General features: G+C 39.3%; 2 protein-coding genes across 3 annotated transcripts; one reads left to right on the forward strand and one right to left on the reverse strand.

Annotated features, from left to right (window-relative positions):
• Positions 1 to 58: 58 nt before the first annotated feature.
• mia3 (MIA SH3 domain ER export factor 3) lies at positions 59 to 15,738 on the forward strand. 2 transcript variants are annotated; one of them, XM_015011284.2, is made up of 28 exons: positions 59 to 389; positions 1,744 to 1,877; positions 1,956 to 2,042; positions 2,139 to 4,254; positions 4,801 to 5,115; positions 5,306 to 5,436; positions 8,016 to 8,147; positions 8,345 to 8,366; positions 8,460 to 8,548; positions 8,630 to 8,707; positions 8,902 to 9,012; positions 9,113 to 9,184; positions 9,271 to 9,375; positions 9,458 to 9,580; positions 9,678 to 9,765; positions 9,887 to 9,942; positions 10,041 to 10,131; positions 10,237 to 10,375; positions 10,526 to 10,688; positions 10,792 to 10,827; positions 11,193 to 11,260; positions 11,444 to 11,529; positions 11,746 to 11,859; positions 13,051 to 13,113; positions 13,194 to 13,240; positions 13,345 to 13,413; positions 13,814 to 14,195; positions 15,009 to 15,738. In XM_015011284.2, the coding sequence occupies exons 1-28, from the start codon at positions 212 to 214 to the stop codon at positions 15,263 to 15,265; spliced, it is 5,352 nt and encodes a 1,783-aa protein (XP_014866770.2). In that variant the 5' UTR covers positions 59 to 211; the 3' UTR covers positions 15,266 to 15,738. The 2 variants fall into 2 exon arrangements, with proteins under 2 accessions (XP_014866770.2, XP_014866772.2); XM_015011286.2 differs by lacking the exon at positions 13,345 to 13,413.
• A 93-nt stretch (positions 15,739 to 15,831) lies between these two features.
• On the reverse strand, positions 15,832 to 22,128 carry aida (axin interactor, dorsalization associated). The gene is made up of 10 exons (XM_015011288.2): positions 21,794 to 22,128; positions 20,551 to 20,617; positions 20,391 to 20,444; positions 19,524 to 19,578; positions 19,380 to 19,443; positions 19,175 to 19,281; positions 18,817 to 18,939; positions 18,543 to 18,665; positions 17,992 to 18,109; positions 15,832 to 17,906 (listed from the first exon to the last, which is right to left on the reverse strand). Exons 1-10 carry the CDS (start codon positions 21,898 to 21,900, stop codon positions 17,807 to 17,809), a joined length of 918 nt encoding a protein of 305 aa, XP_014866774.1. The 5' UTR covers positions 21,901 to 22,128; the 3' UTR covers positions 15,832 to 17,806.
• Between the last annotated feature and the right edge of the window lie 349 nt (positions 22,129 to 22,477).

The following is a 22,477-nucleotide window of genomic DNA, read 5'->3' on the forward strand; positions in this document are numbered from 1 at the left end:
GAGAGCGGGGAAAAAAACAAGAAGTTCCCGTTTTGAAACTTGTAGAGCAGCCTTCACTTCTCATGTGCTGACTCTTTTCTCCACCTGCACTGTTTTTCCTGGAGTCACCTGGGGCAGCCACACATCCATCCTCAGATCCTGGGAAAGCCCACCCTTGCCTACACGCAGCCGGATCTGATCTGCTGACGTGTCGGCTCCTGCTGCCCAGCCAATGCTCATGCTCCAGCGAGCGGAGGAGTCAAGAAGCCAGGCAAACAAAACTGCCAACATGGCAGCAAAACACTTTTACCGACAGGGTTTTTTACTACTTTTATTTAACTTTATTTCAACCGCAGCTTTGGAGAAGAGGTTCTCCGACTTTAAAAGATGCGCCGACGAGGAGTGCAGCAGTAAGTTTGCAGTCTTGGAGAAATTCAGGGATGCGTCCTGTCGCCTCCCCTTCATCCCGATACTACAGTTAGCCATAAACTGAGCCTTATCTCTTCACTTGTTGCCAGTCGATATGTGCGACCTTGACTGCCTCTTGCGGTTATTCAGTTTAACTGTGACATACACCGCGAAAAGCGGATATGATAGACATTAAAAGTAGCTTAATAGGGACAGTTTGGGCGGACTCAGGTTGTCTTGGCTGTCTTCCTGGTGGCTTCGGCCTGCCTCGCTAACGTTAGCTCAAAAATTAGCCACCGGCCGGTTTGAGAATCTCACGTTACTGCCATACTCGGTCCAAACAGCCGTTTGACTTCACTGCTAAATTTATGCAGTTGCGTGTCGAAACATTAGAGTATAAATGAAATTTATATTTATTTTAAATAATTAAATATAAGGAGTTAAACGTATTAATATCAGTGTTTATTGCTGTTCATTTGGAAAATTCTGGCTTATAAACATACCTAGGTTAGAATATTATGTAACAACTGTTTAAAAAAGGATTTTTAATGCAATCCATTAATACAAACGCTTCTTATCCCACGGATTAGAAGTGTTTTGTCTGGTCTAAAGAGAGAAAGGAACTGTTACACAGTAATCTAAAGTCTTTTTATTAGATGAAACAAATTTTGCATTTCATTTGGAAAGAAAGATCCTGGAGAATGAGTGGAAAGGCTCAGAGTCCAAGTTGTTTTGAAGTGTTGTGTGAAGTCTCCAAGTTCAGTGATGATGTTAGAAGCTGTGCCATCTACTGCTGCTGTTATTTCTGCTATGTTTTATCCAAAGTCGGCACAGCAGTTTATCTGGGAATTTTAATGCACTTCGTTATCCTCTGCTGATGAGCTTTACAGAGATCCTGATTTCTTTTTCCTGCAGGACTTTACAGGTGCCCACGCTACCAAAAGTACAATTCTCTACCAAGAAATTGCGGTGTTTGACTGGCCAGCAAATTCACTCTTGAGTTTATATGTGATTTTGTTCAGAGGAAAATGACACACTAGTTTGTTAAGCCACCAAATCAAAGGATTGGTAATCTTTTAATTTGTGGCTTATCACAACAGGAAACTATCTCGTCTCATAAAACATTAAATTTCACTTTTCCGGCTCATTTCTACTTTCAATTTTAAATGGGATGGTGGGGTTGATTAAATGTCTTGCTAGTTCATCACCATCTGGCTTTGCAGATTCATTCTTTACTTCATTAAGAATTGCAGTTTCCTAAATGGCGCGCCTGTCAGTAGATGGACTGTTATTTGCAGTTTATGTCAGTTGAGTAATATATGCATCCTTGAAATATGTATCATTTTTCTTTTCCAGTGCTTCTTTGCCGGGGAAAAGCTGTAAAAGATTTCTCAGGACCTGATTGTCGGTTCCTTTCATTTAAGAAATCTGAAACTATATATGTATACTATAAGCTGTCCGGAAAAAGGGCTGACCTATGGGCAGGAAGTGTGAGTATACTGTGTTTAATGTATGATCACTTTCTTGCTTAAATTGTTCTAATACAGAAAACCATTTCTTCTCGAAAGGTCGGAAGCAACTTTGGATATTTCCCAAAGGACCTTCTAGCTGTAAACCACCTTTATACAGAAAAAGAACTTGAAATTAAAGCAGAGGTATGTGAAGATATTGTGCATGTTAAATTACTGGATGAATATCTAATAATGCAAAGCATAGTATGTATTGTAATTTTCATTTATGCTTGTTCTTAGGAAACAGATTTTGTCTGTTTTGACACTGGATATGACAAGTTTGACTCTTACGACATAGACCTACTCTTAGGTCTGCCTGTCGAGGAGAATGATGGCGAGAATAATGGAACAACAGAAAAAGACACAGAGAGCATTGAGGAAGAAACTAAGCCATCAGTAGAGGAAGTGACTGAGATTGGCACAGACACTAAACAGGTTGATAAGTCAGAGGAGCTTCATGAAGACCAAAGTGCCTCTTTGCCTAAACTTGAAATAAACACTTCGACAGATTCATCTTCATTGAAAGACGAAGGGTCTAATACAGCCACTGTGCCTGTAACAGAGGACGAGGAAGTTCAGCAACAGAATGTGACAGAGTCTCCTGTGCAAATTATGCCAGAAAGTAGTGAAACCACAGATGAATCTGATGTGGAGTCTGCTCCAGTGACGGTTTCTGAAGGAGTGCAGATCCCACAGTTGAAACCCACCCTTGGAACGACTTTTGATGCTGTCGTCACAGAAGAAGAGATCACCACAAAAGTTACTCCATATGAAGAGGAGGACAGCGAAGATCTACAGAACCATCCAGAAGAACGTAAAGAGGAGGTTCCACTGCTTTCCTTCTTGGAGGAACCCGCAGACACTCTGGAAATGGTTTCTCCAAAAGAGCAAGAGAAACTTCCACCAGCACAAAAAGAAGAACCAAACGCCACAGAGGCGAAAAACTTGTGGACTTCACTTGGAGATGCAGTATTTTCAGTTGTCACGGGAGGAGAAACCACAGGAGAGGATGTGAGTTCAGACGAGGATGAGGACGAGGATGAGGACGAGGATGAGGCAGAGGAAGCTGCTGCAGAACCTGAGAAGAGTTTTGAGAAAACTGAGACGGAACCCCTTTTACCAGATAATCAAAAACATCCAGAAGACATGGAACCACCTCCTCCAGATCCCCATCAATCCAACTCTGTGGAGCAAGAATTTAACGAAACGAAAAACGATCTTGAGAAGCTTTCGTTTGACGGAAATGTGGGTGATCAAGAAGTGAGTGAACACAAGGATGAGATGGAACAGGAGGACGAAGCATTAGACTCCTCCAGTGAGCCAGAACCCCATGAAACAGAGGAGAGTAGTCCGTCAGAAGAGCCGGTATTAAAGAATGATCTTGTAAGCACTCCTGATGATGATAAATCAGACGATGAAACACCTGAAGATGAAGATGAGTTAGAGGATCCAGAAATTAGCAAAACAGATGATGACATACAGGAGAAGACTGTTGTGGAAGAACAACTTTTAGACGATGTGTCAGATGAAAGCAGAACCACGTCCGAGCAGGAATTGGGTCTTACTGAAAGTGAAAAAGTCCCGGACCAGTCTTCTGAGCTAAAGCAATTTAATAAGTCGGATGTCACTGTTGACCAGCACTTAATAACCGATGAGAAACCAGATCAGATAGATGACAACATAGTGACAGATGTTGAAAGTAATACAAGCCCAACATTAGTATCTGTGGAAGAAGAAGAGATTCGTGAGCAACCACATACAGAGGAGGAAGAAGATGAAAAAGATGCAGGGACTGATGAAGAGATTAATGAAGAAAAAGAGGAGTTACTTGAGGATGAAAATGCACTTTTATCTGCTCAATCAGATGATATCGATGAAAAACCCACGGAGGAAACAACTCAGTTAGCAGAGTCGGCTGAAGAGCCAGAATACAGCGAAAATATAATGAGGCTGTCCCTGCTTAGAGAGCACTTCACAGAGGAGAAAATGGAGCACATCCAAAAGCTTTTGGGACTCAAAAATCTCTTCAAAGTGGAAGCCATGTTTGCTGATCTGGACACAGAGTTAAAGGCTACTCGCTTGTCGCAGACAGATGCCACACAAGATGTCGAAAGTACTCTCGAGAACATCCTGGAGGCTTCAGAGAACACTATCCTCGACGAGATTGAGAAGATGCTCGACAGCCGGGAAAAAAAACAAGACGAGGAGCACCAGGCGGACACGAGTAGTTTGGATGAGGAAACTGAAATGCTTGATGACTTTCAGGAACTTGCTTTTAGCCTACGCCAAAAGTACTCAACAACCAGTGACAGTGCACCTTTAATAACACCCGTAACACCACTGGAGAGCACGCGTGGTAGGTTTGATTTTTAGCTTTTTTAATCTGTTGTTGCAACGTAATCTTCTCTGTATTTAATAAAGTCAGATGGGAGATTATAATCTCCCATCTGACTGAGTCATCTTTCTAAAACCATTGAGACCAATATCCTGTTATATCTGGAATTAATTTTCACACAGCTAAAAGCAATTGTGGTCTTCAGCGGGCAGCCGGATATTTCAAATAACTCATCCAACTAGAATGCCACTTTACTGCCAACATGGTGTTTCTTCTTTTATTGGGTGCGCAGTTCACCTCAGGAATGGCAAAACTAGTATTTTTTATTTTTTTTATGTTCTGGAATCAGAACTGTTATAAGACTTTGAACCACTGAGGCCCAAAGAAAAAACAGCACCTGCAGTGATGATTTTCCTTTTATTACCAAACCAAACTGAAAAACTTATCAGATTTAAGTCAATAATGTACTCAAATTTACATAAATAAATGCCTAAATGATTGCTGGAGCATCAGTTCTCAGTAGCGAAGACAAATCTGAAAGAACGTTTGTCCATTTCTGCTCTACAGACCAACCTCCCTCCAATGTTGCAGAAGAGACGCCTCCCATTGTTGAAGAGAAGTCTGACAATGTGCCAGAAACTGATGAAGAATATAATCTGACAGTAGCAGAAGATCTGGAAGAGGAGTCGACTAAGAATAAAGAGGAGCAGGTGGTTTGGAATGAGGAAAACATGATCCCGGAGAAGGATGCTGAAGACTCTGATAAAAACAAAGACCAGTCGAGCCTCACTGTGTCGGACGAGGAGGAAACGGTCACTCCACCCACCCCTGACTATAAGTTGGATGTGGATGTTGAGGCTGAAGTTGAACATCATCCCTCAGGTTAGTAGTCTCTTGTATTCTCTTGGAATAATAAACTCAGTATGTGATATTAAGGCTCGATAGTTCTTCATTTTATTATAGCCATAAACTTGGAGTCAAATTTGACCAAACTTCTAAGTGATCTAATAGGTGTACCTAATCAGTTCATGAAACAGATAACCTGATGCAACTTAATATTAACTTCTGTCAGGATCCGTGGACTCTATGGAGACGGTGACAGAAAAGCCTGAGGAAGAATTGGGATTGTTTACAACTGGAACTGTTTACATGTGCTGCATCTTCTCAGTAATCAAGAATAAAACTGTGGAGTGGACCACTGTGGTAAGTTCATATATGATGCTAGTGTCACATATTATATTTAAGCTACATGTGTAAGGTTTCTTGGGTTTCCTGAATACGTTTGGAGCTGATCTGGAAAGCTAAAAACAATCTATTTGGAGTTCTAACTCAAACTCTGAAACTTAAATTGAAATGCATTTCTATTTCAGTATTCTAGAGAAAACAACTTTTATAAGAAGGGAAATACTGTTTTGTAGAATTAGGGCAACTGAATGAGCCCTTTTCATTAACATAGTAAATAAACATAAGTAGATGGCTATTAAAAATATAAAGTACGCAGTTTAAAGCTAAAAACAACATTGTACCTTGGTGCAATTCTGTTGTAGATGTCCTAAGCAGATCTTGCAGAAAAACACAAGAACTATTAAAACCATTTTTTTCTTTATTGCGTTTATTATTAAAAACTTTTCTTACACAGCTCAACAAAGAATTAACTTATTAGAAATGTTAAAGTAATTACCATCTATCTTTGAATTTTATCAAAACAAAATCAGTTAAATACTTTGAATGAAAATAATCTAAAGCTGTTGTCTAGTCATTATGGTGTTTAGTTCAGAAGTTGTCATATTTCCAAAAGATTCTACTTGCATTTAATAATTATTATGGAAACTGTAGTTTGTATATGTTCCCTCAAAGCATTACATTCCAAACTTCTGCCACAGATTTAACTTTTTTATAGAGCCGTGTTGTTGTAATCTTCAGTTCATGCAGAAAACGTATCAAAGTTTTGAACTCCGATTTTCCCTGAACGCCGCACGGCCCTCCCCCTCTTGTGTCGCGGTGTAGGCTGAAGTTCAACACAGCCGATGCTGAGCTGGCTCTCAGAGCAGCACTGACGGGCCTTGTTTTGGAATACAGTCCTCATTATATACCGCTGTGTTGTAGACTCCCTTCTGTCGGATTATTTTAGCTCATTTATTACGTTTTTTGTTAAACTCTTAGCCGTGTTCGGGCTCCCAGCTAAGCTAACCACTGTATTGTTTTTAAATACCTGAATGACAGCTGATACACACCGTTAGCAGGCTGTTGTTGCGGGCTTGTTACTCGCCTGTCTACCTTTTTAGGATCTTCAATATTTTTTTTAGGCTTTATCATATTTTTTTCCGGGCGAACTGAGCTTGAAAGCTAAGGGCTATCTTTTAAACAGATTACTTTAGCTGTAGCTAACAAGCTAGCCGGTGTATGTCAAACAGTGTTTGGCTAGTTCCCGTTTTGTTTCGACATGGCCATGGAGGGTGATACAATACCGAGACCACCTGTAACGGAACAAGATCATATATACGTGTTTCTACTAAAGGAGCTGCAACATGTAAGTGACTGTGTAGAATTGACCACAGATGGAAGGTAATTAAAATGCTCTTCTAGCTCGCTGCTAATTGAGGAGGTGGATGTTATCTGCAGATGAATTTACTCATCGAGCTTGACCTCAATTTTAGACGTTGTTTATCTTGGCTCTGATCATGTTTCATCTGGATTAGTTCCCTCTGAGGGTAATTCAGCTTCCTATTAGAACAATTTCAACATTAAACGATTGCTTTTAGATAAAGCGGGCTGAATACAGGATGTTGAACCTCACAGGAAACGAGTTGCAAAGTAACTAAGTCTAATTGTTTTTTGTTTAATTTAATCTCTGCACAAAATGATTTGAGAAATACTTTAATAATGTTTTTACTTTTGTTATTGCGGCTGCACAAAATATTAAACATGCAATTGCAATGTTTAGTTTTGTTTAACGTTCAGCGTTTCGTTCATTTAAATCTGTAATAGATTTGGACATTTAAGGCAGTGAAGCTTTATCCAATTAGCCAAATATTGATTCTTAATAGTCTGATAATGCCATAAGACTGGCTTGTGAATGTAGTGGACACCTACCTCTAATGAACTCCTGTTTGTTGATCAAAGTCTAGCTAATAAATACAATCTTAGTATAACATTACCTGTAAACATTTCATAAAGATGTTCTGTATGTTAACTTGTTTTTCTAAGCTCTGGGTCAGTCCTCTTGTTTACTAAATGGTGCCTCCATTACCTTCTCATTACCATTTCGTCCCACGTTTTTCCTGTTTGTTTCTCCAGAGGAGAAACAAACAATTTTGTTCTCATGTACTTGAACTATTTTACATCAGTTTCATTTTCTAGAAATTAAGATAATTAAATCTTCTCAAATCCCACATGTAGTTCTATTTCATTTGATTTTATTCTCTAAGAGCTTTGTACAATACCCCTTTTCTGTTAGGCTTGGCTTGGATTTTTGCTGTGCAAATTTGAGTCTTAAAATCAGTTTAACACTAAATTGATATTGTGCTAGCATATTTTTATTGGCATCTCATAAAATTCCTTACAGTAGGCTGAGCAAAAGTACTTCAGATATTCAGTTGTCAAAGTGAGTCTGAAGCATCACACACCAGATGGGGCAGAAAAAGTGAGACAATGGGTTTTCCTATTACGATTCAAATGTAACGCATTATCTGTTTTCCTTCTTACACAGCTTTGTTTTTCTTTCCTAAATCATCCTTTTCCAAGCTTAATTTTCGCCTTTCTGTCTTGTTTTTGTGCTTCAGATGATTTCTTTGCTGCCAGAGGAGTGGAAGCCAGGGGAAACGATGTTTGGCTGTCCTTGGCAAGCTGTCGTTGTTACAGCTTTGATTGGAGTGCTTACCTTCACCATCTTCTTCTGGAGGACAGTATTGGCAGTAAGTGATTGAATATGTTTTTCTCTTATGTCTGCTTAATTTAATAACAGCAAAAAATATGACTTACATGTGCATGGTAAAATATTCATAAATAATACAAAAACAGGATCATCTTACCCAGTTTATGGTAATGTATGCTTTAGTGCTCACATAGTAATTAATAAGACTTTTGATGTTTATATTCACATTTCTTTTAGGTGAAGAAGAGTAAATACCTTGGTAAGTCTGGGTTGTTATGTCTTTTTTTTTTTGTACCACAATTCATTTGTTTAAACATTACTGATTTTATACTTTTACTATGTGGAAAACAAGTGGATGAGAAAAAGCTCAAGGATAAAATCCAAACACTCATTAAAGATAAGAGTGATGCTCTTGCCAAGATTTCTGAACTCCAAAAGCAGGTGAGCTGCATCATATTTTTCATGTGGTATCATAAAACTACTTGGAAGAATTGTATTAATTATAATTTCTCATTTTTAAAGACTGAACAACTGAAAGAAAATCAGAAACAGTCAAAGGCAACTGTGAGCTGCACCATGAAAAGGATGCAAGCGTTGGAGGTAAGGGAAATTGGGTCTATTTTTTGCCTTTAAGATTGGGGCGAGATTAGTTTATTTTAGGAGTCAGGGTTTTTTTTCTTTGCTTTTTAGAAACTGGCTCATTTGATAAAACAAAGTAACTTTTGCACAGATTGTTACAGCTGTAAAAATAAAATTTCTTAGGTCATCCAACTTTCTCTTGTTGCCTTTTGCAGAGCAAAGTTGTCGAAGCCGACAAGATGAACGAACAGATGGCAGAAGAGAAGAACAAATACTTGAAGCTACTAGAGGAAGAGCGAGCCATCTCTCTCCAGAATGACAGCAGGGTAGCTTATCCTTCTTTTTCATCTTATTAATTAATTAAAACAACAAATTTGTGCCGTTCACAAATAGAAAACGATGCAATGTCTTTTTTTTATACGACAGCTAGAAAAATTAGAGAAGGCAAATGAAAAGTTGCAGGTCAGCCGGAAAAAGATCCAGGAAGCTCTAGCTAAGGTACGATCCTTACATCATACTTTTTTACATCTGAAGAGTTTCTTACTTCAAACATGTTTTAAACCCATATATTTGTTTCGTCATAGACGACTATTCTTTTGGATGAAGCCAAGATTCGAGAAGATGCACGAAATGCTCAACACAAATGTTTCCAGAAAGAGTTTGCAGCTTTAAAGGAAGAGAATAAAACGGTGAGACACGTTGAACACACTTCAAATCAGTTTGTAGAGCAGATTTTTCTGAGCTCTCCCCTGACGTTTCTCATCCCTGCAGCTTAAAACGACCATTAAGGGTTGGGAGGAAAAACATAAGGAGCTGAATGAGAAGATAAAAGTTTATCAAAAGTCCCATAAAGAACTGGAGGATTCTGTGGTGCTCAAAGATCACAATGTGGAGGTTTGTCTGCTGACCCAAAATCTTTCTGTACATTTACAAATAATATTAATATTAATTTTAAAAAAACTAACCCCAAGCAAAAATAATTTTCCCTTAGGTTCTGTCTGAACTTCTGGCAGACCTAGATGCTTGCGATTTGCAGAAAGGTGAAACCAGTGTTTTGGCAAATGGTGAAGTTGCACCTGGTAAGCTTGTCACTTAAAAAAAAAAAAGTTTTAAAAGTTTTTAACTGAAATTCTTCAGATATATTTCAGTTTCTACTTGTATTACATACTAATTATGTTTTGTTTTTTTCCATGTCATCAGCTGATAAGAAAATGGCCATAAAAAACAGAATCAAGCAAATGATGGATGTTACCAGGGTAAGATTTAAGATCCAACTCCTTCACATGTCATTGTAGCTTTAGCAGACATTTTGCTTTAAGGATTGAGCATTTTTAATTTCTTCTTTCCCTGATAGGTCCAGACAACTCTCACAGTTATCGAAGAAGAGCGCGACCGCTTCATGGCAAAACTCCTCAATGAAGAAAAATCTAGAAAGGAACTTGAGGGTCTGTCCTAAAATAAGTTCTCTAAAGTGTCAATTTGTGTTACAATTGTTGGCATAACAGCATAAATGCTTCACATTGAATAATGCAGTTTTGTTTTGCAAACAGAAAAACACCAGGAGCTGGAACATTCAATCGGAGCCCTCAAAAGTGAGAAGAGTCAGATTGAGAACCAGTACAAGATCCTGCAGCAGAAAAATGAAATCATGGTTGAAATGTATCAGCAGAAGGAAAATGCCTTGCAGCAGTAAGTAAAACCTGCAGCAGTCATCTGTCCGGTTATTAAACCAAGCTGCCCGGAATATGTGAATATGTTGGTTTCTTCTTTGGAAACTATGGTTTGACATGTGGAGCAGTTACTATTTGCTGATGGGATCGTGAATCTGTTGCTGCACAGGAGGTTGACAAAGGAGGAGCTGGAGCGGCGCAGCAAAGAAAATCTGCTGTCTGAGGTGGGAGGGAAAGCTGTGGAAGCCGAGGAGCAGGTGAAACTTTTAAGGCAGCGCATTAATGAGATGGAGGAGCAGATGAAGAAGACAGAGGAGGTCTATAAAGAGCAGGTAGAGTTGTTAACGTGTAATGAAAGTAATGCGTATAAAAAAAAAAAGAAGCCATAACATGGTTATTAATAAACCATGTTTTATTTTGTTGTATCGTTTTTAGATAAAAGAGCAGGAAAACAAAACTCATTCCAACTGGGTAAGTTACAGAGAATTCACATACTTATTAGAGAAATTAGAGAAAACTAGAAATGTTTTCATATCACTTAAACTTTCACATTTTGTCAGCTTACAACTAAAGATTTTAGAGATTTTTAGTTGCATTGGTTTATTGTTAAATCCTCACCCTGTTTTAATTCTGTGGTTTTGTGAAGGATTGTATTTATTGACCATGTTTTAAACAATCAGCTCTGCAAGTCCACGCCTCACATTGAAAGACTGTGTTGCACCAGAAAATATGTAAAAATGTGTTAAAACTTTTGCCATGCATTCTAGATTGTTAGTGTTTGTAAAAAGCGATTTATTGTGATTTGGCTCCACAGTAATTCTCAGTGTTGTCTGCAGGTGAATGCTCGCAATGCTGAGCGAGCTCTAAGTCAAGAAAAGGTAGAATCCTCAAAGCTGCGTGAAAAGTGAGTATTGAATGAATTGTAGACAGAAAGCTGGACAAAGCAATGAGTGAGGAGTTGTTAAAATTATCAAGTTATTTTGGTTTAGCACACTTTTTTTCTTCTTGTTCCATAAGATAAATTAGTTTGAAACAATTATGTTAATCCAACCTGCAGTTGATGATGATTTCTAATCTAATTTGACAGATTGGCCATACTTACATCGCAGCTTAATGAGCGCCGCGCGCCATTGTTCAGGCCGAACTCCGGTCAGCCTCCAGGTCCTCGTCAAGGTACATCCCGCCTTTCTGTTGTTTATTCTCCACAACACTTTTATTCCACAGAAACAAAACGAGAGGATGCCATTTCCTGTTGTTCTTTTTTTTTTTGTTTGTCTAAATAAGTGGACTCCATCTTGTCTGGGAGATCCTGGAATATCAACACTTATTGATAAGTGTATTGTCAGCAGTTTCTCTTCTTTCAGTAAGCTGATGGTTTGGTCATAACAGGTGATTCATATGGACCCTCCCCTGTGAGTGGGGGTGCTCCGTCCCCTCCTATAATGATCGAGGGTCCCAGGCGCCCTCCTTCTGCCCCCGTAGGGCGAAGAATTGACCCGTATGGTGAGTCCAAGTGGATCTCTTCACCTACTTTAATTTGCACCAAAGCTGGACTTCATCTCTTCACAACGCCTTAAACCTCTTTCCCTTTTCACACTTTACTTTTTCCTTTTCAGCTTTCACCTCGATACTTTACTTTCCTTCTTGTTTGCGTTGCATCCTGCACTTATTTCCTTCCTGGTGCCTGCCTTTTATTTTTATTCATTTTGGCTAAACCATCAGAAAATTTCCCTGTTACAAAGTGTTTTTTAGGAGTGTGTTGCAGTTGATTTGATTGCATCTTTGTAGCTCTCTCATTATCAGCAGGGGACACGAGAAGATTATCCCTCTGTGTTAAATTTTTAGACTTTTTTCTTTAAAATGAAGGTAACAGGGTTCCTATCTTGTGTGATGAAGCCTGAAATTTAAGGATTTTCAAGGTTTAGATAAGTATGGTGACAAAGATTTGAAAAATGTTAGTTTTTCCAAACTGTTTTCTATAGTCTTAAATGTTTTTATCGATCTCTTTATTTCTCCTTCCTCTCTGCAGAATGTCCATCCATTTACTTATCTATTCATATATCAGTCCCTCTAGGATGTTACAATGTTTCTTATTTTTTTGCATCCTAAATTTACTAATTTTGCAGCACTTTTTACAAAATGTTGCGGTTTTGACTTTTTCGTCTTTTAATTGTGACAAAGATTTCTTTTAAAAATGTGGAAAGCAACAGCGAGTTCAGAAATTAAAGAGGATTGGGTTTATTCCTGCCATTAACTAGCAAGGGATGTGAAATTGCTAACAATATTCGTATTCTTGTTAACAAGCTTAATAGGATGTACTGGCATTGGTCAAAATATCAATGAGTTACAGTGATTGGTCAGAAATACAGAAAATGTTAAGATGATTGGTCAGATTTGCGACCGATGAGTGATTTTTGTTTTAATAGTTCCGACTTCCTGGAGGGAAAAATATATCCAACCATCAATTTGTAAATACGTAAATCCATCCCACCATCAATCTTTTTCTCCATTCATCAGTTTGTTCATCCATCTGGAAATTCAAGTCTGGAAAAATGTTACATTTTGGCACAAATGTGTCGCAGTTGTTGATCCTAACCTCCTTTCCTTTTTCCATGTTGTGAAACTTGCTGGTTACATGGCAGGTGCTTCACCTTCTTTATTCATTCTCTCTTTGTTTTGTTTTCCTCCATTCAGGCCCTCGACCTCCATCTGATCCACACGGCATCTACTCTGAAAGCAAACACGTCCCAGGCATGGGTGTGTGTTCTGAAAGCTTTAACGTCACATCGTTTATGTTCGCTTTAAATCTGCTTGAGACTCGGTTGTTCATCTTTCAGACATGATGGGCCCAAGAAGCTCCTCTCCTGCCAACCCAGACGGATCTGTAAGTCATTTGTTATTCAGATGCAACAACTACATTTCTTCTCCGTTTGCACATAAAAGGCTCCTAAAGAAGTTTCAGCTGTGAATGTCCTTGTTCCAAAACAGACTGAAGTGATAGATCCACAGATAAAAACAGAAAGTCAGGCTGTGGCTTCCACAGAGAGTCCAGAGCCAGTGAGTATAAAGGTTCAGTCCAGGTGTTTGGTGTGAAGGTGAATGCAAGCACGCCAACTTCTCCTCCTCCTCCTCTCTAACACTGGGTTTAGGAACGGGAGGAGAATAAAGGAATTGGTTTTCTTTTTGGGTCATTCAAAGATTTCTTTTTTCTAAGTTTGTGGTTTCACTCATGGATGATGCACCAAATTGCTCTCGATGTTTCAAAGGGTTTCTGATTGATCCAGATGATGGTTTGTGGTAACTGGTCATGTGATTGAGCAACAGCTGACTGCACCTCTTGTTCGTGGATATAACTGTGGATCTCTTTTCTGCACGACTAACGTTTTACTCTGTCTGATCTCACTGGAAGTTTCTCACTGCACACATTAGATGTCGTTTTTCCTCCCGTCGTTTACAGGGACCTGGATCCTTCATGGCCTCTCCAATCAGAGACTCGCCCGGATCGATGGTCCAAAGGCCTCCTCCAGGCCCGGGATCACATGACCCTTTTCACCCTCCTGGACCCAACGTCCGTCTCCCTCCACCCGGGCCTTACGGGCATCCCAGACCAGGCCCGTACCCACTCCCACCAGGCCCTCTTCCTCCAAACGTCCCTCCTCTGCCGGCCAACGGACACCCAGGTATGCCCCTGCCTGGACCCATGGGCGGGGAGTTTGGCCCTCGACCTGCCAACGGACATTTATTCCAACCCAGACTGGGCCCTGATCCAAGAGGCCTGCCACCACCACACTTCCGTCCCCCTCCACCGCATAATTTTGGACCGATGCCTCCACCGCTCGGTAGGTTTACACATTACTTCATCTTTTAGCACTTAGCTTTTTTTCTAAAGGGGGTGGGGTTTCATCATTTTGTGGAAACAACGGACAGCACATACTAGGAATGCTAACAATTTATTGATTAATGGTACCATTAAGATTAAAATTGGTTTCAATCAAAATTAACATTTTGCAGGTTTTTATATTTCTAAAAACAACCCAAGCACTTAAAAAAAGCCACCTGGTCAGTTTTTGGTGTCTGAAAATGAGCCGTTTCATTAAGTCACAATCCACATGCACTGTGTCGTTAGCCCAAGCGAAGATCCAGGACATTTTGTCAGTTTGCTTTACCGCTGTATGCGTTCTACAGTGGCTGCTGGAAAAGACAGAAACCACTTGTTGCTTGTGCAGAAGGCTCTACTCATGCTTTTCAAAGATGTACAGTTTTATAACTGCGTCTCTGGCAATCGTCCCATCTGGAAAGCCAGATCAGGTTAAATGCAAACGAGAAACTGTGGGAAGATCTCCTTCCAGTCTGACTGAGCATCTCAACTTTTGTAAACAAGGAGAAAAAAAAATGTCTGTAGCTGGTTGAAGCAGATTCTTCCATAAAACCTCCACCCCATTTTTCAGATTTTAATTGCAAAACCGTTTAAAAATTTAATTGAACAAGGTATTGAGTTTTTTAACATGTTTCTTTATGCTGTAGTTATACAACTATGGTAATTGAGTGAGTTACTGACACTCTGAAGTATAAAAAATATAACGTTTTTTTCATGTCTCTCATTTCTCTGCTGTTCCTCTTTTTTTTTTTCCTCCCTCGTTCTGTCCATGCAGGTGTCCGTGGACCTTTGGGGCCCCGTCCACTCACCCCTCATGACATGCGCTTCCCAGGACCCAGAGACCACATCAGCCCGCCCATGGACCTGCCGCCGGGCGTGCCGCCACCTGGACGCCCGCCCCTTCCTGCACATCCTGGTCAGGGGGCGCCCAGTAACCCCCAGAACTCAGCGGGCCCCCAGAGCGGCCCCGCCCCGGACACGCACCTGAAGCAGGAGGCTCCTCAGGATTCAGTCAGACCTGGAATGGTCTAGCCTTAAAACGCTAAGGAACGGAGCTGAACGCAGCTTCACTGTAGTAACACGATAACAAATCAAGTCCAAACATTAGGTCATGATGGCTTTCAGTTTTCTGTCATACAAAATTGCAATGATGTTTATTAAAATATAAGGTCTTTAAAAAAAACACAATCAGAAATTATGTGTCTGAAATTTATGAGTTAAGAACTTTTATTTGCAGGTTATTGTGCAAGACAAGTTGTGTTGATCTTTTTAAAAATAAGTGATTTAGAGGGACATATTTTTTAATGTTTCCTGTGGAAATTATTAAAAAAAAAAAGCAAGAGACATGTGGTTTTAGTTATAACATTTCAGGAATCCCTTTTTCTTCCCCAAACATGTCGATTCATTGCAAACCGTATAAAGGAAATGTGTAAATCGATGGCCAGATGTATAACTTATTTTACTATGTTGGCTAGAACTTTTAATAATAAAGAATGGAAACTCTGTCCGTGTTGTCAATCAGTGAAGTAAATACACTTTTCTGGGTTCAAGAGGACTTTGATTGCAAAATACATTTTCAAAGAACTGCAATTACAAACTGCCTCGGTTATAGTTTATTATAAATCAAAAATAATTGTAAATGTTTGAACAAAAAAATTGCAAACAGTTCCCGATGCACGTTTACAGTTAATCCATCAGTTAGTCTTACAGTTTGTTTGTCCTCGTTTTAGTGATGTTACAAAAATAAAGTTTACAAACAGATTTTAACCACGTACATGTGACAGAAAGTGAAGTTAAATAGCATTACAAAGTAATGGATTATGTTTGAACAATTCTGTTCTTCATCCACGTGAAGAGATGCATCTTATCACAGCTTCATTTAACCTTCATTGTTTAAGTAAAACTGCACAAACAAAACCACTGGATTAAAAAAAACATCTCAATACTTTTTCTGCTTTACAATGTTTTAAGCATTTGATTTCTCAGACGTAGAACTGAGCTGAATCCATCTTGAAGCTTTAATGCCGAATTAAGAAAATTTCTCATTTACATACGCTTTGCAAATTAACTAAAAAAATATTGCATTGTATGTTTAAAATATATTAAACCAGAACAATCTGAACAAATAGTTTGGGTTTGTTGTTCAAAACAAGATATTTTTTTTAGGATTCAGAGACAATGTTTGGTATTCCTGTGAGGCAGATTTCAATGTTTTAAACACCTTAGAACTTAAACGAACTGTAGAATCTGAAGAACTGGAGCACAACTAGTGGATCCTGTTTCCGAATTACTTCCAGTAAAAACGTGAGAGAAAGTATTTGCCCCCTGAGTAGATACTGAACTTTCTTTTTTCTAATTTTTCATTTATTAATAGGAGAAAACTTTCCAAAACAGAAAATCCCCCCAGTTGTGACTGTGACCAGTTATTTTGATTACATTTTACTGACCGCACCCAAACCTGACACCATTAAAAAAAAACCTTAACAGAACCAAACAACATGAAGTAGGCTAAAAGTTTTCTAATGACAAATAACATCCTGAACTAAATAAACTCCAGGACAGATGTGAAACAAAGTCCATTACATCTGTCCGATAACGGTTAATAATTTCAAACTCTTTGGGCCATAGTGATATTTGCCCAAATATCTCTAACCCTTGGTTAGTTAATTTGGAAATATGTTGTTCCTTTCATAAAATAAAAGCCCCCTTTTCAAAAAAAAATTTTTTTTTCTGTTCATCTTTGCTTGAGAAAATCTGAAAAGGAAGAAATACTTTTTCACAGCATCATACTGTTAATATAATGAAGTTTTATAATCTTAGGTGTTTATCTCCATTTGAGAAGTTAAAAATACCAACATATTGTGGAGTTTCATACAATTCTAGCATGCTACAGCAAATCCTGACAGATAAGGACAGTTTTGCACACTTTTGGCGGCTTTTATGTTCTTATTATTTAAGGGAATTCTGCCAAATCTGCTAAAAGTCTTGACAGTTTTGCAATCCTCTGTTGTTGCCGACTTCGTGTAAACCCAGTAGTGTGTCTTCAGTGGCATCAATCCCGATTAAATGCCTCAGTTTAAACCCCTTTTCCAGACATATGCAGCAGCAGCAGCAGTCAAAGAACAAACGCTAAATCAAACAAACTACTGTAAATATTCCAGGAAGCAGATTAAAGATTTCCCAAAACAGTGGTTGGATTAAGGAGTTAATGATTTGCTGGGGGTTTTTTTTGTTTTGTTTTTAAGTCCAGAGTTTTGTGACGAAACAAAACAAACCGGAAGTACCTGCAGTGACTCCATATGAAAAGAAAAACCAGAGAGCTACATGTGGAAGACTGAACATGAGGCGTCTTAAACTGCTTTAAAATGTTTCTGCTGGTTTAAAGTATATTAACGGGACTCCCTGTAACAGAAGACAAAAAAATGCACTTAAATTCATAAAATCCGAGCGAGGAGATCGGATCCTTTTACTTTCTTCACACCTCAGCCTTCATTTGGTATTGCTGAATGTGGCGATGAGGAGGAACACCACGTTTCCCTGGATATGCAGTGAGATTAATCGGCGAGTCGGGGCTTAGCTGTCCTTGTGTAGCGTCTGATGGAGGTGAAGATAAAGTGGCTTCTTTGTGAGCAGCTGCAGTTTCTTCCTCTTAAAGTCCGTTGGCTTCTTGTACCTGAAAAGTGTTGAAGTCGTGATCGCTCTCTGGAAAGTTAGAGAAAGAAAAAAAAACAACGAGTGGAAAAGAAAGTCAAACTCACAGTTCAATGACAATCGGTCCGGGTTTGATCTCGTCCATTTCCATGAAGGCGAAGCATTTTGTGCTGGTGAACCTCTTTTTGGGCTTGTAGTGCTTGAATTCAAAGAAGATAGCTGCTCCTGCGGGAAATTAGAGCTTTATATCAATGAAATCAGTACAGGAGGTTTAGAAGAAGTCCGTTAAAACATTCATCCAACCTCAGAGATTTTATACAACATTAAATTAAACACAAGCTTTCCTTCTTAATTGACTTCTAAAGTAAATTGATTGGACTGGAAGGTTGATACACTAAAGATTTTAATGCCGCAGCCATAAGGTTACATAAAAAAGAAATAATAAATAGTCTTTTTTTTTAAATCATAATTTGAATAATTATCACACCACTAACACAAAATATTCCATATCACCCATTTCTACAATCACAGCTCTGAATTTCTATGTCAACATTGGTCCCAGGCGATGAACCCAAAAAAACAAAAAGAAAAAAAGAACAGAACAGAACCGCCACTGAATGAGCTGCAAATAGCAAATGGACACGATGACAGTCGTTACCTTTTGGTAATTTCTCTACATGCCTCTGAATTTCTACGTCCACACTGAAGTGAATGTACGTGTCTTCCTTCCTGGTGGCCACAGGCGTGTCCTGCATCGGGTTCAGATCAACTCCGTTCACATCTGAAGGCAGAACACACACACACGCACACACACACACCCCCACACACACACACAGAGACAAACAGATGTTTTCAGGACCGGAAGACGGTTCACTTTCAAAGCCCCAGAGAGGTTTCCTTGAGTTAAACAAGATGGCGGCTGAATCCTTTACCTTTGACGCTGATGCTCATGTACGGGTCGATGCACTGGCCGGCGTCCTTCAACCCAATTTTCTCTATTCTTAGTGTGAGTAGCGTCATCCCGGGTTCTGACGGTAACCGTGGCAACAGAGTACCTGTAACATAAGATGTGACGCAAGGTTTTCCGATACAAAAGAGTGACTATGCTGTGCTTGTGGAGGCTTGAAGGTTGTGTTTAAGTTTTCATTTTAAAATAATTCTTTTTATCGATGTCACGAATAATTCCAGTTAAGGATGTTTAAAGCCCCCCCAAAGCCGTCTGCATTGTCAGGATTGTTAGCTTTGCTATTTTCTCCATTGTTTGTTCAGTTTCTCTGTGAGAAATTGTACCGGGAGCAGCTCTCGGTGGGAATGTTTCTGTCGATACTGCTCCAGCAGCAGCATCGTCCTCTGCCTCCAGCTCCAAGTTCTCCTCCTCACCCGGAGCCAAGATTTTCCTAACAAAGAGTAGGAAAAAAAAAACCTTCGAATCGGAAAATAAAGAAATCCAAAATATTTCAGCGAATAGATAAAGCGTTCAGTGATGGAAACTCACCTTAATGGCACTGGCTGGACATCGAAGGGAAACTCTTTGTTATAGGTGAGTATGTTCTTGATTACTGTTGAGAAAAGGGAATCGATGGCCACATTTTAACAGCTGCTCTTATAAATTAGAAGTCATCCACATTCAGTCACTCACTGAGCTCCAGTTTCTTCAGGTCTTCTAACTTGAACTCCTCCTTTGACTGAGTGCACTGGAGAAAAAAACAGACAAAATATTATATAATATTCTGAAGAACATGGTTAACTTGTGCCAGTGCAGAAACTTGTAGTGACAAGTTAGCTAGAGTCGATCAAAAGATGAACTTAGCTGAATGCCCTAGTCAAAGTAATGATCCAAATCAAATTCAGAGTTTCTGGCAAGACTTGAAAATTAACATTCACAGATGTGCTTCATCCAAGCTCAATAAGCTTGAGCGGTTTTGCAGATAATTGTTATTTTAACATAAAAAAATAGGAGAAAGTTCAAGGTGTGTGCAATAAAGTATGTAAAGATGTTTTTTTATTTGCTTCCTTAGAAGAAATCAGGAATAAAAAAATACTTCCATACGAAAAAATAATATTGTTATTCCATCATTTAAGGCATGTAGAAGTGCCGGTCTCTTTGCATGTCAGGTAACTGCAAAATTCAACCCCATGCTACATAAATATCCACAATGCGATCTCTACATAAGTCCTGTTAAACATTTTTAACAGGTCTACATCCTCATTTGCACACATATGTGTCACTTCTGAGCGACAGATAAAAAAAATGGGAGGAAACCAACTGTTGCTGCAGAGATAAGAGAGAAAAAAAAACACTTTGACTGTGTAACTGAGCATGCTCAGGGATTCAGCCCACCAGACACCAACATGTGGATTGTGATACTCTTTAGTACAATATCAATATATAATGTTGAACAGATGAAGCACTTGAAAACTACCAAAAAAATGTTTTATTTATTTTTTTTATATATATTGTATCAAATTAGCTGCACATTATTTTAGCAGCAGTAGGAATACAGACCTGCAAACTGGCGCTTCTCATCTCCAGGCATGTTGCAATCTTTCCTAAGTTTTTCTATAAATGAAATAATAAAAAAAAGAAACACAAACAGTTGTCAGCTGGACTGCAGCAGGTGAGTTTGACCTGGAGAAGCAGCAGGAAGTAAAATTGAAAGGCCTACCTTCTGCTCCTCTGTGAAGTCTGAAGAATTTGTAGACTGGACCTCCTTTTGCAGTTGTCTGGCGAGACTGGATGAAGTGACACAAACAGATGACGTAATCAAACACTTTAAATTATCAGACATCAACTCATAACTTTAAAGACCCTAGACTTTTTTTTTTCAAAACAGTTATGGTGATCTGAGTATAACATTATTTTGAATTTTGCTAACTAACTGAATTCCTACTAATCCAATAATTTAAAAAAAAAGGCTTTAACTTTTTGGTCTCCAAGCAACTTTCAATTCAGGACTAAACTACATCTAAAATACCCCTAAAGCTGTAATTTTTACAAACATGAAAAGATGCCAAAATCCACAAATAATCAGCTTTGTCTCTGGTTACTTGAGTGCACCTTTGCACTCAAGTAACCAGACTTTAATTAGACAGGAAGAAGTCTCAAAATGTATGAGAGTTTGTGGTGAAAAATGTGTTAAAGCCTTGTTATTGAGTATGAATTTAGCTCACAAAATATACATCTGATTGTTTTTAGAAATATGCATTTTAAATTTTTATTTTAAGAAATGTAATAAAATCTGTGATTTTCTTCATGTTTATTCAGAAAATGATACTTTTCAAGACAGAGCAGGGACTCTAGAGCCCCCTGGTGATAAAGAAAATGAATTATCAGGTGGTCTTGATGTTTATTTTTATTATCGAAAACATTTGTTGCAAATGAATATTTTTGACAAGGGTTACAGCCCGAAATAACTTGCAGTGAGCGGGATTTTCTCCGAGAAGGACAAAGCTTTTCCTCTCATATGAAACCCACCCATAACAATGAGAGGGTGTGGCTGACTATTTCTCAATACTCTGAGGAATATTGGCTCTTTTCTCCCCCTCTTTCTGCCCTACACAACACGCAGCTCTGTATGGTTTTCCATGACCAGAACTCTCCATCAAACAGCTGGTGCTGCTGCTGCTGCTGCTGTGGATGAAGCAGGGATGCAACACACACCAACACACACGCACGCACAACCCCACTCCCTCTGCAACAAATGCCACATCACGTCATGGATGGGAAGGGTTTATTTACTGCTGTGAGAGAGCACTGACAGCTCCCAGCCTAACTTCTTATGAACCCGTTATCTGCCCTGCAGGTTTCTGGACATACAGCTGTAAACATTTTTGAACAAAATAAAAGGAAGCAGCGCTGCTTTCTGGATAAACCATTGGGGACAGACAGGACACACATGCTGAACTTACATTTGGTACTCATCTATCGCCTCCACTAATTGCCCCCACGAGTCAAAGTCTGTGCCTTTCTTAAAACTGGCGTGCCATTTCTGAACAGTCTTGTTGACATCAGACATTTTGGCGGGGCGGGTGGTCGCGGCGCTCTCAGGGCAGCATAGCCGAGGAGGAGGCTCCTCTACGGGGGGCTTCCAGCTGCGGCGACGGCGGCGTCCAGTTCGGCTGGGATATCTGCCGTCCGGAGAGAGACGCACGGATCAGGACCCGGTGACACCCCGACCAAGCCCTTTCTGCTTGCTTCAGCCCTGATGTCGCATCCGCAGGAGAGAGGAAGTCCCGCCTGGAACTCGGGGTGCGCCTGTTTCGGGATGCGGGGTCGCCCGAGTGGACGTCGGTTACATAATGACACAATATGGTTGAAGTTCCAGTCAAATTTAGCTATTGCTGTAGTAAATTTCTACCTGGACACATAAAAAGGTTGTTACATTCAAAAACATTTGAAGAATATATGTTAGCAGTATTTTATTTTTTTATTTTTGAATAACGAACTCTATGTTCTGTGAAGCCTGCAGTGCCTGGTGTTCTGACTGCTTTTGTTCTGGCTTTCTTTTTGAGACTGCAAATTTTGCATATCATCGCCTTCCTAAATTAATGACAAGTCCATTTTTGTTTTTTCCAAAAGAGTTTCCCCCCAAA

The sequence above is a fragment of the Poecilia mexicana genome, unplaced genomic scaffold (assembly GCF_051168715.1).
Source record: "Poecilia mexicana isolate PSO_F unplaced genomic scaffold, ASM5116871v1 scaffold_21, whole genome shotgun sequence".
NCBI lineage: Eukaryota > Metazoa > Chordata > Actinopteri > Cyprinodontiformes > Poeciliidae > Poecilia > Poecilia mexicana.

Excerpts from the sequence above, each read along its gene's own strand:
- mia3 (XM_015011284.2), top strand. The coding sequence starts at position 212 with ATGCTCATGCTCCAGCGAGCGGAGGAGTCAAGAAGCCAGGCAAACAAA. Across the intron at positions 8,367-8,459 it reads GAAGAAGAGTAAATACCTTG|TGGATGAGAAAAAGCTCAAG; the intron begins GTAAGTCTGGGT and ends GTGGAAAACAAG. Across the intron at positions 11,261-11,443 it reads TCCTCAAAGCTGCGTGAAAA|ATTGGCCATACTTACATCGC; the intron begins GTGAGTATTGAA and ends CTAATTTGACAG.
- aida (XM_015011288.2), bottom strand. The coding sequence starts at position 21,900 with ATGTCTGATGTCAACAAGACTGTTCAGAAATGGCACGCCAGTTTTAAG. Across the intron at positions 20,618-21,793 it reads GCGATAGATGAGTACCAAAT|TCTCGCCAGACAACTGCAAA; the intron begins GTAAGTTCAGCA and ends CACTTCATCCAG. Across the intron at positions 19,579-20,390 it reads TGAGAAGCGCCAGTTTGCAG|TGCACTCAGTCAAAGGAGGA; the intron begins GTCTGTATTCCT and ends TTTTTTCTCCAG.